The 16,774-nt window shown below is 35.0% G+C and overlaps 2 protein-coding genes across 3 annotated transcripts; one reads left to right on the top strand and one right to left on the bottom strand.

Annotated features, from left to right (window-relative positions):
• Positions 1–1,703: 1,703 nt before the first annotated feature.
• On the top strand, positions 1,704–8,110 carry LOC110873779 (stromal cell-derived factor 2-like protein). The gene is made up of 6 exons (XM_022122772.1): positions 1,704–2,122; positions 3,120–3,260; positions 3,935–4,075; positions 5,153–5,202; positions 5,303–5,432; positions 7,850–8,110. Exons 1-6 carry the CDS (start codon positions 2,024–2,026, stop codon positions 7,940–7,942), a joined length of 654 nt encoding a protein of 217 aa, XP_021978464.1. The 5' UTR covers positions 1,704–2,023; the 3' UTR covers positions 7,943–8,110.
• A 935-nt stretch (positions 8,111–9,045) lies between these two features.
• Positions 9,046–11,335, bottom strand: LOC110873778 (40S ribosomal protein S12). 2 transcript variants are annotated; one of them, XM_022122770.2, is made up of 5 exons: positions 11,267–11,335; positions 10,776–10,812; positions 9,612–9,900; positions 9,366–9,431; positions 9,046–9,282 (listed from the first exon to the last, which is right to left on the bottom strand). In XM_022122770.2, the coding sequence occupies exons 2-5, from the start codon at positions 10,781–10,783 to the stop codon at positions 9,223–9,225; spliced, it is 423 nt and encodes a 140-aa protein (XP_021978462.1). In that variant the 5' UTR covers positions 10,784–10,812; positions 11,267–11,335; the 3' UTR covers positions 9,046–9,222. The 2 variants fall into 2 exon arrangements, with proteins under 2 accessions (XP_021978462.1, XP_021978463.1); XM_022122771.2 differs by having other exon boundaries at positions 10,776–10,816; positions 11,267–11,330.
• Positions 11,336–16,774: the final 5,439 nt, after the last annotated feature.

The raw sequence follows: 16,774 nt of genomic DNA, 5'->3' as shown, positions 1-16,774 counted from the left end.
GATTAATTATATTAACAGTGTAACAACTAACAACTATAGGTGTTTATTAACTGATCTGTTTATTTAAACATTGTTATTTTGTGTTAAATGCTAGAAATAATTAACATGGTTCAAAAAAAAAAAAAATAAATAAACAAAATATTTGAGGTAGACTACGAGTTTCAAGTTAAAATAATCGTGAACAACACAATTAAACTTGATTTTTCATATGATAAACGTGAACCGAACCAGATGGGTTCCTTAGGTTTGAACAGTTTGGTTGGTTTCAATGGTTTATTAACACTGTGTTTTAAGAAACATAAACATAATTAGCTGTAAGGTATAGCTGACTACTAAGGTGGTTGAAATAAGAACTGAATAACTATGAATCAAATAAATAATTTTTTAATTAGCGATATATACAATCAAATACAATGGTGAATGAGAACTGAATAACTATGAATCAAATGAATCATATTTTAATTAACGATATATACAATCAAATACAATGGTGGCTGAAAGTAGAACAACCAGACTAATGAAGAATCAAATAAATCACATTTTAGTCGGTTTTAATCCATAATTAATAGACAAAAAATTGTTTATTTGATTATTTTGTTTCTTGGATCCTTCTTACTTCCACCTTTGTACATCAACCAAAGTAAAAAAAAAAAAAATAGAAGCTAATTTTTCAAACAAAAAACCTTTGGTCAAGTTGTAATGGTTTTCATAACACGCGTCAAATAGTACTATTAGGTGTGGAGGATGGTAGTCTTTTGAGGATGATCCGTCACGTAAGCATCCATATCATCGGGTGTGGGGGATGAGCCCCAATGAATGGGCCTAAGGTGTAGGAATGAGCTCCTTGTAATAAATTATGACACATTATATTAAGCAAATAAAACCAATATTCAAAGTTTTATATAAAATAAACCTCTTCGAACTAGGAGTAGGTGATAAAATGTAGCAGGATAGATGGTGTAGAGGAGTGGTTCTCCAATATGGATAGATGCAAATTCAATTTCATGTGAAATAATAATGAAATATTAGATCATCGATCGGTACCTTGATTTCAAATAAAGCTGACACAAAAGAAAAAGAAACTCCATATTAACCTCGAATGGATACAAACCACCTCCTTATTCTTTTCTACCTTTCCTCTTCCTATTTCACACAAGTTGCAGCGACACCTTCCGCCACGGCTCTATTCTTCTATTTTTACCACTAAATACGCCACAACATACAATCTAGAGGGTCAAGTTACAAGAAAACGTTTCGCCCCTGTGTATATGTGTGTGTAGAGAGAGGCTCATCGAGGATGATCTTGAATAACTTTTAATTCTATCAAAAGAATTTTTTCTTTTAGGCGTAAAGCCTTTATATCTCCATATCTTTTTTAAGAAAAGTTTTTGATGTGGTGAAAGTGATGGGTCATGCCATTTGAAAGATTTGAAAGTCCTTATATAGGCATGAGAAGGCATTTAAGGTAGGCATACAAAGCCATTTGAAGTACGTAATTGCTTACGTATTTTGAAATTCTCGTGTCAAGCAATCAGCTAGCACGTTTTTGGCCCCCTCAAGTTGCTCACACCACATAGCCTAAACTTTCCAATTTTAGTACGCATATCAAACATCCTATCAAAGTACAGGGGGTTAAATGTAACTTCTATCCACACAAAACTATGAAAGTACCCTTAAACTCTGTCACTCAAACACCACTCCACGTGTCATCAACTGCCCCGTGGAACAACACCATTGGCTAAACAGCTCTAACCGACGTGTAACAATCCACGGTGGCAATCACACACACATTCTCTAACCTCTATATCCCTCTGGTGCTCACTCCACCGGCGGTTCAGCCACAATCTCCGATCTGAAAAACCGTCACGGCAACAACCACCGCATTCTACACCTCACCGTCATTACATCCACTAAAACCTGCACGGATCGTTTGCAGAGGAACGACGTCGTTGTGTGAATCAGATCGTGAATTGTACCATTGAAGATTTATTGACGGAATCGATTCATCGTGCTCGTATTCGCGATGGCGTTGTGTCTATACGGTGTCGTTTTGTTGTTTCTAACTCTAGGATCGGATTATACTTCATCTACTGTTTATGCTGCCAGTTCCGAAGGCGTTGAGGTAATAGGTTTTTTTGAAGATCTAGTTACGAATTAGTTCATCAGTTATGGATGTTTATTGCTTTCTTCGGTTAGTTTTGTTATGTTTTGATTGAAATTTTGGCATCAGATGCTAGATTTGGTTTCAGAGTTAAGATGTGTAGAGTAATTTTGAGGAAAATGCTGCAATGAGATTGATATTATTAAAAATTTTAAGAATTTGTAAGGAAACGTATATAAAATATCGGATTCAGGAGGTTAAATCTGATTCAAAATCCACACACCGTCAATGTTTAATGATTTATTCTGTTAATTCTGTTATGATTGATTGAAATTTTGCTATCATATGCTAGAATAGATTTGTTTTTAGAATTTAAATTTATACGAGTGATTTTGAGGAAAATGCTGCAATGAGATTGATATTATTAAAAACTATAAAAATTGTAATGAAAACTATATAAATCTCAAATTCAGGAGGTAACACCTTTCTCATTGCATTGTTAAATCTGATTCAAAATCCAGTCCAGACACAGTCAATGTTTAATGCATTATTCCGTTTCTGTTATGTCTGTTACGTTGGTCTTATTTATAAAAACTATAAGAAATTGTAATTTGTAATGAAATTTTTGTCAATTCAAAGTCAGGAGGTAAAGCTTTTCTCACTCCATTGTTAAATATGATTTGACACTTAATTGCTTGAATGTTGTTCAATCTGTGGGGCTCTGTTTCATTCTGAAAGAAGAAAAAGATATGAAAAGTTGAATTTGTTGGGGTTAAATGGCCAAAATCAAGTTTTAGAACTGATGCTGGTATTTTAAGATGTTGTAAAGATGTATACATTATCTTTAGATATAAGTAACATGTGTATCTTCCGATTGGTGTTTATTTGGAACTACTTATAGAATTATCATTGACAATCTTACACACTTGCGCCAGCATCTTTCTTGGGCTGTTCATGCTTGTTGGAAATTAATATATATTGCATTTAGGCTCATTTCTTGTAATTCAATTTGTGATAGATTACTTATGGATCAGTGATCAAGTTGATGCATGAAAAGACAAAGTTCCGACTACACTCGCATGATGTGCCATATGGATCCGGCAGTGGGCAGCAGTCTGTTACTGGTTTTCCTGAAGTAAACGATGCCAATAGCTACTGGGTATGTTTATTTTTTAGTTTGTTATTTATACTAGTTTATAACCTATGTGTTACATGGGCAACCTCAGTAAAGCTTTAATTTTGATATATAAAATACTTGAATTACAATATAGACTAGTGAGAAGTACACAAGACATGCTTCATACTTGGCCATTATTGCCACACATTATGATGTCCTTATGTGCTTAGACGTGGTGCTGATAATCTGATACATCTTCCTTTCAAATAAAAAAGGTTGTATATTTTTATCAACTATATAAATATTAAATAAAATCATTAATATTTCAATAGTAGTGCATTTTGATGGTGTAAGATCTGTTTAGTGATGTAATTTGTTAAATGCAGCACGTTATTATGTGTCATTAGTTAATAAATTAAGAAAATAAATCGAAAATGATGAAGTACGATAAGAAGCGAAGATAGATATGAATGTAAATGGTAAGTTCTTTCAATTATTTCGTAATTGAAGGTGTGTATGTGAAAATTTAATCAATAGATCAGATAGAAATCAGGAAAATACTGTCATGAACTTCAATTGATTTCCAACTGATAGAAACTAGCGGGTCAGTCCTTGCGTAAACGAGTGACACGTGTCCAATTGGTCAAACTATGATGCATCACTATTCTGCTTCATTATGTATTGTATGTTATTTCTGATTCCTTCTTACAATCCAGATTGTTAGACCTGAGACCCAGACATCCTACAAACCTGGAGACAACATAAAAACCGGAACCATCATTCGGTTGCAACACATGAAAACCAGAAGATGGCTCCATAGCCACTTGCATGCTTCACCAATATCAGGAAACCTTGAGGTGAGTGGATTGGCCTTTTGATTGTTTATGTCAATACGGGTTCAGGTTGTAACGGGTAGGTTGACCCACTAGCACTTTTTTATTCTTTTGATAAAAATATATATAAATAAATATGAGTTAATTATGATTAGGGGTGTGCACGGTTTGGTTGGGTTTTAGGGTAAAATCGAAACCGTAACCGAAAGTTCGGTTTTTCTCGGTTTTTGAGAACCGTTCGGTTTCGGTTTTAGCAATGGTTCTGTTCGGTTTTTGAAACAAATTACGTACGATTCAAAAATAAAAAGTATAATTCAAAGTTTAAGAATCTTTATTAGATGTTTACATTTAAGTTAATATATTCAAAATCTTTTCAATTACTATTGTTCACATAATCCTAACTTTATAATCTATTTTAATGTTTCTCCAAAGTTTTTATTAATAAGTTTTCTTTTATAATACTTTGAAATTGTTTAATTTTTATGTTAATTTTTGTTTTACTTGTAGACAATGGATAAATCATTTCAATGATAAATAAACTTGTTAATGTTCTTATGATAAATACTTAACATTTTAATAAAATTAATACTTCCTAAATCAATATGTAACAACAATTAAAAATAATTTTTAGGTCCTAAATCAATATGTAACAACAATTAAAAAAAATGATTTTTTAGGTTATTCGGTTCGGATCGGTTTTTATAAAATGCAAAACCGTAACCAGACCGCAAATTTTGGTTCGCTTTGTTTCGGTTTTTTGTGTGGTTCGGTTTTTTTTCCGGTTCGGTTAAATTGTTTTTTTTTAGTTTTCTGCTCACCCCTAATTATGATTACAAAAGCAATAATTTGACAACAACGCCAAATTTTTGAATAAAAATGAATAAGCTGGTATTTGTAAAAATAGATTTTGGGCTATTTTCAAACTGGCCTCCCCATTTGACGTGTTTTCTTTTTAACTAGTTTTTTTAATCTGGCCTGTTTGAGGTAAAACAATACTAACAATTTGATTGCTTATAGAATATACCAACCAACATTGCAGTTGTTAATTTTCACTTTTATCATGTCAAAGACTGCAATTTAAGTAATTGAAGTTTTATGTAGGTGAGTTGCTTTGGAGATGATGGTAATTCAGATACCGGAGATTATTGGAGGTGAGACCGAGACATGCCTTTATAGATTTTATTTTATTTATTGTTATATTATGTTGAAAGATGTCACATAAAACATCTGAAATTTGTTTGTGTTGTTCAGAATTGAAATTGAGGGAAGCGAGAAAATATGGAGACAAGATCAAAGAATAAGGCTTCGTCATGTCGACACAAATGGATATTTACACAGTCATAATAAGAAGTATAACCGCATTGCTGGCGGTCAACAAGAGGTCAGAAATATTCCGACTATTTATGAAATCATATTTTTTATTGGGGGAAAAATAATGAAAACAGTTATCAAGTTTCATTATTGTTCCAAACTTGTTTTTTTTTTCTGATTATAAAAACCACTCAAGTTTAATATTGTGGTACTGTTACGAAATTGATATTTTTTATATTTAACAACCTAAATGGAACAATTATGAAACTTGGGTATTATTCAGTGACTTTTTTTTCTTTACAATTGCCTCATACTTCAGGTTAAACTTTAAAAGAATACTTAATATTCGTTCCGTTTAGGTCACTTAATTTTAACATTTTTTATAAAATATATTCATAACAATGGAACAATATTGAAATTTTGGAGGTTTTTGTAATTAAGAAAATGTGGAGTGACTTTAATGAAACAACAAAGAAATTTGATTATTATTAGATAATATATTCCCTTTTATAAATGAACTAGTGGCATATATAGGGTTTCTAACCATTGTACACATAACGTCATTCGCAATACAAGTATTCTTATTACTTTTTTGAGTTAAATGCTTGGTTGGTCCCTGTGGTTTGCAAATATTGCAGACTTGGTCCTAATGGTTTACTAATTACAGAGTTGGTCCCAGTGGTTGCAAATTTTGCACTCGGGTGATCCTTATCACTAACCCATGTTACTTTTCTCAGTTAAATGTATACAAAATGACTATATTACCCCTGAACAATAAAAATAAATAAAAAATAAAGAATACCCAATTACCCACCATCATCTTCTTCCTCCCCATCTCTCTCTCTAAAACCCACCACCACCGCCATCACCTTCAACCCACCACCACCACCTCCACAGTCACCTTCAATCTGTCTTCTCTCATCGCATCTGCAACTAGACAGAATCCTAGTTTTAGAAAGGAGATCAGTTTTAACTGTTGTAATATATTTATTTTGTTCAAATTAATTAATTAATGGAATTGTTAAAATAATCACCGACACTACAGAAATCTAAAAATTCTAAGCCCATCGACAGTTGATAATCAATCATATTAATGAGGGGAAGTTGCCTTTTTCGGGACCTGATATGTGGCCTTTGAACCTCACCCCACACATCACACACTCACCGTCATCCATCCACGCAGTGCCTATTATTCGGTAGATCAAGAAGGAAAATGGCGGTGTCTGTCTTCTCATCGCATCTGCAACTTTCACCGGCATCGGAATCTTACTCCTCACTCTCCGTTCACTCGACGATCCGTCAGTATTCACCGCACAAAACCTAACGGGATCGCTCAGCAGTGGAGAGTATCTACGGTGGAGCAGAGATGGGAGATGAGTTCCGAGGAGTGGTTGTTAATTGAAGGGTGGGGTGGGGTGGGTTGAAGGTGACTGTGGTGGTGGTGGTGGTGGGTTGAAGGTGACAGTGGAGGTGGTGGTGGTGGTGGTGCTGGGTTTGATAGTGAGAAGGACTGAAGGAGAAAGGGGAGGAAGAAGATGATGGTGAGTATCTTTATCTTTTATTTTTTTTATTGTTTAGGGGCAATCTAGTCATTTCACATACATTTAACTGAGAAAATTAACATAAGTTAGTGATAAGGATCACCCGAGTGCAAAATTTACAACCACTGGGACCAACTCTGTAATTAGTAAACCACTAGGACTAATTCTGCAATATTTGCAAATCACAGGGACCAACCATGCATTTAACTCTACTTTTTTTTTACACTCAAATATTTCTTAAGAGCATGAAAACCTGAAACATACTAATGGTAAGGAGAGTAAGTTAGTTTATGAGCATAGTTGTTAATAGCGCTCATAGTGAGTGCTATAGCGAATAGTGTAGCGTAGCGCTCATTCATCGCTATCTGATTTTGGCGCCTCCATAGCGAGTAAATAGCGGGATTTCAGTTTTTTTTTTTTTTTTTTTGGTTTTAAATAAACAGCGATAAAATATACGTATACAATAGTTGGATTTTAGGTTTTTTTTTGTTAAAATATGTATAGAAACACCGTATTTGGATATAATAAACATATAAAATATTTCTAAAATTTTCTTCTAGTGTATTGCTAAACATAAAATACCACCCGCTATTTCATCGCTATCGCTATGTAGCGTATAGGTTGCTTGTCGCTATCGTCCGCTGCTATTCACAATTAATAACTATGTTTACAAGTCAAAACAGATAAACAGATTTATTTTTATCCAGGTCGGGTTGACCTCAAAACACTTTTCATTCAATTTTCAAGAAATTTTAGACAATAGTTGGTGCATTTAATTTTGTTAGAAAAACAGTATAATTTAGTGAAATAAAACTATTTAGAAGGCTTCCAACCTTGTTGGCCCGTTTAACTAACCACTTGACTGAAAGTAACATTCACAAGCAAATGGATTATCATTAGGCATTAATTCGTTAAATTAATAAAGATATGTCTCGTTCTTTTGCAGGTTTGCGGTGTAAGGGAGAAAAAGCCCGATAACATTTGGTTGGCAGCAGAAGGTATATACCTTCCAACAAGCGAAACCAAAGCATCTATGTAGTTATTACTTTGTTCTGTTTTGTTTTTGCAAGTGATGATGTTTATTTAAGCTCATCAAAATTGTGGACTACAAGTTAACTTAGGGGGTCTATCACAGCATTTACTTATAATGTTATGGGAAAAACTCATAAGATTGTCATTTCAGCTTATAAATATCGCACTTTTTATAGACAGTGTGTACTTTTTATAGATAATGTGTCCATACGGATAGGCCAGTAAAAACACTACTTTACAAAACTACCAATAGCGTATAAATATCGCACTTTTTATTAAGCTTGTTGGCTTCCACATTAGAAGCGATCGACCGACTCCATTGCCTAGGCAAGCCCGAGGGACCCTCCCCTATTTACTCTCGATAGCAACAAAGATGGAAACATAGTTGCAAGCAGTTCCGAGCCAATCCAAACATCAAGCCAAAAGGAGATATTTGTGCCTCTACCCAAAACCCCTTTAGTATCATTGTTCAGAACAACACCCACTTGTAGAAATTCATAGTAAGTACTATGAATATGATTCCATGGCCCGGGATTCGAGACTTTTTTCGGATGTCCTATAAAGATCCAGAATTATGATGAATGGCCCATATCACATTTCTCCACAACCCGATTCTATCAACCTTAAAACGCCACTACCACTTCGCAAGCATAGCAAGATTAACATCCCTCAAGGAACCAAAACCCAAATCACGACAATCAAGTGGGGCAATAACTATCTCCCAAACAATCCAATGAGCCTCCTAAAAATATTGTTCCCAACTCTTTGAAAAAAAAATTATGAAGAAAAGAATCACTAAATAATTAATGTGATTAAGTTTTAAAACTTTTTGCAAGTCATTCAAAGTTTACAAAATGAAACAATAAAAAATGGCTTTTAGAGTTGTAGACTTGATTATTAATGTTTTCGGTTCCTTTAAAACCAAGCTGAGCTTACTCGAGTTTAAACCAAGCACAGTTTGAGCTTAATTTTCAGCACGGTTACAGTGATTCCAAGTCGAGCCACACTGGGTCATTTAAACACAATAAGTTCGGTGTCCAACTTTAAAAACGAAACCCATTAACCAAAACTTGGTATTAGGAAAAAAGTTAATTCAATTAGATCCATACACATCAACATAAGTAAAAGCCCATAACTTCATTATCATAATCTAATGATCTTTGAATACAAATCCTGCTAAAACCATTCAAAAAAAATTCTAAAACAAAGTCCTGAATCGACGGAAAAAACTCAAGTGAAAAAAAAAAGTTGATTCCCACAAACTTTTTCGACTAATTGCCAAAGTCTTTAGTGAGATTTCACATACTCCTGAACGATGTGAAGCCCTTCAGATTCCTCACCGTAGTCCTGGAAAATAATTAATAAAAACATATAAGTTACGAGCCACTGGATGAAATAGATCTGTATGTGTCTCGGGATTATAAACGTACTTTCACAACGAGGCATGAGCAACCCACAACCTTTCGTGCCTTGCCTTCAGAATCAATCTTGCACAACTGTATTTAACAATTTCAATCAACAATATAATATTATAGCAATCACATACTAGTACAATTATAGGGTGAAGAGTCGCCTAAATTGCAGTTAAATGCTTACAAAATTGTAATCGCAAAAATAGTATATTATTATTAATCTATTTTGAGGAAGATGTTTCACCCCTAAGTAAGAAGACTTACACCGGCCCACTCGCCAAGAGTCTTTGCAGCAGGAACTGTTACTAAGCTGACATTATGGTCAGCGCAAAGTGCTTTGACCAGTTTTTGATAATCTGGCTGGTTACAGTCCTCTGCCAATACACAAAGTAAAGCAGCATGTTTTTCAATCACTTTTGCAGCCTCATGAAGACCCCTCACAAGACCTCCATGAGCAAGTGACTTTCTTAACACAAGTTGCAAAGCCGTCATGATATCCATTGGTTCCCCGAGTGCCGGTGCGGGTGTCTCAACTGGAACAACAGCTTCTTCACTGCAAAATAATAAGCAATTTGAGAAACAAAAGTACGTATCTATACCTAATATATGAACAACTGGTTGCACCACGTCTCACAATTCTTAAGGCACAAGATTCTTTTTCCCGTCTCACATATTTCACCCTTTCGTATTCATTTTCAATATTATTGTTTAAGTCCTAAAAGTACTTAGGGGCTGTTTGTTTCAGCTCTTGATGGTTCAGACTGTTTGTTTCGCGAGCAGATATCTGAATGATACAGACATTTGCCTCTGAATGATAAAGCATTATACTGAGTCTGAATGGTTAAGACATCTTATCTAAATTGATCAGACATTTGCCTCTGAATGGTTAAGCATTATACTGGCTCTTAATGGTTCAGACATCTTACTGGTTCAGCACTTAACTCATTCAAAAGTTGTCAAACAACCCCTAAAATGTAATTTGAATCATATCTTATCATTTTATAATTCCTAAATTCATTACTAACTACCTAAAATATTATTGTATTAGTACTTATATTTATAAGTAATCTCAATCATATTTTATCGTTCCTAAATCTTCATTAACTAACTATTTAATATTTTATTTATTCAACGCGTGTAATCAGTGGCGCAGCTATTAAGGGGCCGGGGGGCGCCTGACCCCCCAAACTTTTCACTCAGTAGTGTAATATATGTGGTTTTCGTATAGAAAATTTTGGGTATATACGTTTTCGACCCTCTGGTTCTATAGAAACTTTTGGGTATATATGTTTTTGACCCCCCGTCGGAAATCTCAAGCTTTGCCACTGCGTGTAATACGCAGGTTTCTAACTAGAAAACAAATCAAACAAACATCTAAACTTATGACATTAAACAAAACAAAACAAAACAACATTCTAGTTAACATACCCTGCCATGTTTTCCGTTGTCCGAATCTTCTCACAAACTGTCTCCATAAAAAAAAATAAAAAAAAAGTCAGTTACATTACAAAGAGATTGTTCATAAATAACTAACACATTAGAAAAGGGTACACCAATTCACATTATTTACATGAATATTGTTACTATAATTATGAATGATAAACTTTAAACTATAAAAAGCTTGGCTGAATTAAACCAATATTTGCTCTACTTTTTCTTCAAATTCACATAAATGGCAATGAAACTGAAATAGATACATCATATGATTACACCTTCATGTTATCAGATTAACTTAGAAGCTGCGTAATTAGAAGAAATGTAACACTACTGATGGCATAAAACATCCCCCCCCCCCCCCCCCAAAAAAAAAAAAAAAAATACACACGAAGTAGCAAAATATATGTACAATCGGACTGATAATCAGAAACATTATGAAAGTAATTCGTCATATTTGATAGATATGAGATCGATGTGAGTACCTGCAGCTGCTGCTATCAAGGAAAACTAAAGAGTTCTTGGATGAGGAAAAAAAACCCTAGATGTATATAAAGTCTAGCTAGTTTAATTTTAGCCCCTTATGTTTTTCTTTATTTAATATTCGACCCTCTTTTATCTTTTTTCTAACAAAAAGACCATGTGTACTCGAACGCTATGAAGGGGTGAAAACAGCCTATAGCGCCCCTTAACGCCTAAAATATCGCCCTCTGGGCGTTATGGGGGTTTATGGGTTGCGTGTGATGGTGATAGCGGGGTTTTGTTTCGATTTGTCTCTCAAACCTATGCATACATATTATATATATATAGGCCGCTTAACGTACAATACCTCTTATCATACATTATGTACGCGATGCCCTCAGCCGTACGATCTTCAATCGATCAAACGCGAGCGAAACTAATTTAAATGATTAAATTAATCATTTTAATATATCTAAATCATACCAAGAAGGTTAAACGTCATTGCGAGGTCATAAATCTCTGTAATTAACCGATGATAGTTCAAAATCAAACCCTAAATCAAATTCAAAAACCTGAAAATCTTCTTCCCCAACCTCCCTTCATTCCTTTTAGTGCGACATCGATAATAAGAACTACTAATTTGGGAGTTGTAAATGTCAAACGGAAGAAGACTGACAATGATCGACCAACAATCAAAGAAGATGAACAGTAACACACACACAGATTTTTCACATGCGATATTCAATTTTCCACATGCGATTCTACACACCCCATGCCATTTTTCACATTACCCCATGCTAGCCATTTTTTCACATGCGATATTCAATTTTCCACATGCGATTCTACACACCCCATGCCATTTTTCACATTACCCCATGCCATTTTTTCACATGCGATATTCAATTTTTCACATGCGATCCTACACACCCCATGCCATTTTTCACATTACCCCATGCCATTTTTTCACATGCGATATTCAATTTTCCACATGCGATTCTATACACCCCATGATATTTTTCACATTACCCCATGCTAGCCATTTTTTCACATGCGATATTCAATCTTCCACATGTGATTACACACACCCCATGCTATTTTTCACATTACCCCATGCCATTTTTTCACATGCGATATTCAAATCTTCCACATGCGATTTTGTCCATCTACACACCCCATGCCATTTTTCACACTACCCCATGCTAACCATTTTTTCACATGCGATATGTATTGAATTCGCACCAGATCTGCACCTGATCGAACGGCTGGGATGATCGCGTACGTATCGTACGATAAGCGCATTTGTATTTTACTCTTTACCTATATATATATAATATATAATTGAAGGGATGATTACAACAGGCTATCTACCACACACATATGTTATGACTTTTTAATTAAATGTTTATTTCCAATCAAAACAAGATTTAGCAAACTAGGTTAACAAAGGCTTGTCATATGTGATGTTTGTATTGCTAATTTAACATATGGGCTTACATTACCTCCTAAGTCCCAATTAGTTAGAAGTTGTTTATTGTTTAATGTAAGGGTGTGTAATAACCGAATCGTTAACCAAAACCGAATCGAAATTAACCGAAACTGAATTAAACGAAAGTCGGTTAACGGATATTTTTTTTACATATTTCTAGCTTTTATACCTCTATTTCATGTATTTCATGTTTTATACTTTCATTTCATGTAATAATACATCTATTTCATTTATGCCTTCATTTCATTTATTTATACCTTCATTTCATTTATTTATACCTCCATTTTATGTATTTAATCATCTATTCATGCATTTATACCTCCATTTCATTTATTTATACATCCATTTCATGTATTTATACATCTATTTCATGTATTTATACCTCCATTACATGTATTTCTAAGCAAAAAAATTATCCCTTATTTGAATTGGTTATTAACCGAAAATCAATTGAACCGAACCGAAAACCGACAAATTAACCGAACCGATTAACCGATGACTTCGGTTACGGTTACGGATAATGGTAATAACTGAACCGAACCGAACCGTGCACACCCCTAGTTTAATGTAAGACATGCGTTTGTATTTGGTTTTTTATTAAATAAATAAAACATAATTTTTATGTTAAGTTGAAAGAAATTTTCAGTCACAATGAATAATTGGATTTGGAATTCCAAAAATTTGGTGAACCAAATATCGTAAATGTTAAAATCCATATTCCAATTCCATTGAATTCCAAATAATCAAACGCTAAATGATTACGTCGCGTCAAAGGCCATCAGTTCTACAAACGCTTGATAATTCACCTTTGATATGTTGTCGGCCCAGAACAAGTGCCTAACCTCGCAACCTTCTAAACAGAACTTGAACGAATAATTACGTAGATGCTTCATGCGGTCGTTTAGCTTGCCAATGAAGAGTTGCGAGTCACACTCGCCAATGAAAAAGCACACATTGCGAGCAAAGTTTTTGAAATCGAAGGGTGTCCCCTTGACATTATGGTGGCCCCCTTCAAACTAACTTGTAGCTTGTGCGCAACAGTTGGTCCCACGCGGTTTAGGCTGACCCAATAAAATGAACTACTTCACTGAAATGTCTAAACCTCTACCCCTTTTAGTTAGATCCTTGTTATGGGCAGGCACACGCGAGTGGCTATGGTTTTCTTCAGCTGGTACACAAGCCACATTCCTGTGGTCTGGCAGAAGTTTAGGTGTATACACGCTTTGCAGTCGTATACAAAAAACGTGGACTTCCTGACCTTCAATGTAACACCTCAGAAATTAGTGTCGAGTTATATAATGACACATGTCCGATAAACTCTCATTTTTATGCTACTTTGTTTGGCGAGAGGGACTAAATGTGTAAAATTATGGAAGAATGTTTGTGGAGGGACCAATTATGTCAACATGCCAATTTATTGGCCTCTGAGTGATGCTTACGGACCGTAAGCCATTAGTGCTTACAGACCATAAGACATGAATTATATTGCATCTAGCAAGCGGTACGGACCGTAAGACATTAGTTCTTACGGTCCGTATGGAGTACAAAACCAGGGGCGCTAAAGGGGCTTACGGACCGTAAGCCTAAGGCCCTTACGGTCCGTAAGGCCTGTAACTGCCAGTTTTGTTTGGAGGCCAAGGCAGCCTGTTGTGTTGCCATCTTGCACGCAAAATGCCACTCTCCTTCTACACTTAACACCTCAAAAACCACCTGGAGACATCCTTGATAAACTCCTAACACCTGGCTTCATCTTATAAAACATCTCTAACTATAAATAACAAGCATTTGCAACTTAGTTCCTTGCTCATTTCTTATTCTCCTCTCTATCTGCTACTTGGAGCTGTTCCTGATCAAAAAGGGACCTACTCTGAGTTTTACCTTTCTCTTGGATCACTAGTAAGTGCTCCTTCTCAGCTCATTTCATTTATAGGCTAAGTATTTAGCCGAAAGTCAAGCAAATTGACTTTTGCTTTGACTTTCGGTTAAGACCATTATGGTCCAGCCATTGTTCGAATTGAACATGGCTACGTGATCGTAATAAGGTAGGTGATAATCCCTCAAAAAGGGCACCTACTGAAGATCACGTTAAGTTGGTCAAATGAGGGTCAAAGTTATGATTAATTAAAAGTCAAAACGCAGTTTTTTGGAAAACTTATAAATTGAACTTATAAATGTTTAAACACGTGTTTTTGACACCATATTAGTTGGTAAATAATATTAGAACATGTCGCAAAATGCCACTCTCCTTCTACACTTAACACCTCAAAAACCACCTGGAGACATCCTTGATAAACTCCTAACACCTGGCTTCATCTTATAAAACATCTCTAACTATAAATAACAAGCATTTGCAACTTAGTTCCTTGCTCATTTCTTATTCTCCTCTCTATCTGCTACTTGGAGCTGTTCCTGATCAAAAAGGGACCTACTCTGAGTTTTACCTTTCTCTTGGATCACTAGTAAGTGCTCCTTCTCAGCTCATTTCATTTATAGGCTAAGTATTTAGCCGAAAGTCAAGCAAATTGACTTTTGCTTTGACTTTCGGTTAAGACCATTATGGTCCAGCCATTGTTCGAATTGAACATGGCTACGTGATCGTAATAAGGTAGGTGATAATCCCTCAAAAAGGGCACCTACTGAAGATCACGTTAAGTTGGTCAAATGAGGGTCAAAGTTATGATTAATTAAAAGTCAAAACGCAGTTTTTTGGAAAACTTATAAATTGAACTTATAAATGTTTAAACACGTGTTTTTGACACCATATTAGTTGGTAAATAATATTAGAACATGTCGCAAAATGCCACTCTCCTTCTACACTTAACACCTCAAAAACCACCTGGAGACATCCTTGATAAACTCCTAACACCTGGCTTCATCTTATAAAACATCTCTAACTATAAATAACAAGCATTTGCAACTTAGTTCCTTGCTCATTTCTTATTCTCCTCTCTATCTGCTACTTGGAGCTGTTCCTGATAAAAAAGGGACCTACTCTGAGTTTTACCTTTCTCTTGGATCACTAGTAAGTGCTCCTTCTCAGCTCATTTCATTTATAGGCTAAGTATTTAGCCGAAAGTCAAGCAAATTGACTTTTGCTTTGACTTTCGGTTAAGACCATTATGGTCCAGCCATTGTTCGAATTGAACATGGCTACGTGATCGTAATAAGGTAGGTGATAATCCCTCAAAAAGGGCACCTACTGAAGATCACGTTAAGTTGGTCAAATGAGGGTCAAAGTTATGATTAATTAAAAGTCAAAACGCAGTTTTTTGGAAAACTTATAAATTGAACTTATAAATGTTTAAACACGTGTTTTTGACACCATATTAGTTGGTAAATAATATTAGAACATGTCTAAGCATGTTCAGCCCGTCATTTCCAGTTTATAGCTCGGTTCGCAACCGAAAGTCAAGCAGTTTGATTTCTTCTTTGACTTTCAATTCCGACCCGAATTAGCCATGTTAGCTACTGATTTGAGGTTGCATCATGATCATATTTATATATGGAATAACCCTTTGTGGTTATACCATCTAATCATAATCGTTTGTCGGGTTTTTATACAAGTTCATACATTATGCCTTAAAATGCCCTTATGAGCATAAAATGGGTTTTAAACTATAATGAACTTATGAAATGGATTACCTACTGACTTGGTAACATAATAATAATAATGTTTTGGCATAATGAACTTGTTTCAAACGAAGGCGTGAGTTGTTGGAGATTGAACAGAGGATTACGATGTTGATTTAAAGTACGTAGTATAGTACGAAAGTATAAATAAGCAGAAAGTATATTCTGTCCTGAACACTTGTCACGATACTAAGTTTACGTGATTTTACGGGTCCTTGTTTGCCCAACAGAATCAGTAACAAGGAACGCAGAAAAACAGAATAACGGGAAAACCGAAACACAAACTGTTCAGACAAGAGAACAGTTGGGACGACAGGCCTTTCGTGCGAGCGGGACCACCCTTTCACGCGAGAGGGACTGTTTGGTGAACCGATTCTCGTTTAAACGTTTTAACTACTAATCAGTTATGTTTGTG

The sequence above is a fragment of the Helianthus annuus genome, chromosome 8 (genome assembly GCF_002127325.2).
Source record: "Helianthus annuus cultivar XRQ/B chromosome 8, HanXRQr2.0-SUNRISE, whole genome shotgun sequence".
In the NCBI taxonomy this organism is placed as follows: Eukaryota; Viridiplantae; Streptophyta; class Magnoliopsida; order Asterales; family Asteraceae; genus Helianthus; species Helianthus annuus.
Note: the sequence above shows the minus strand (reverse complement) of the source record. Positions and strands in the feature narration are given on the sequence as shown.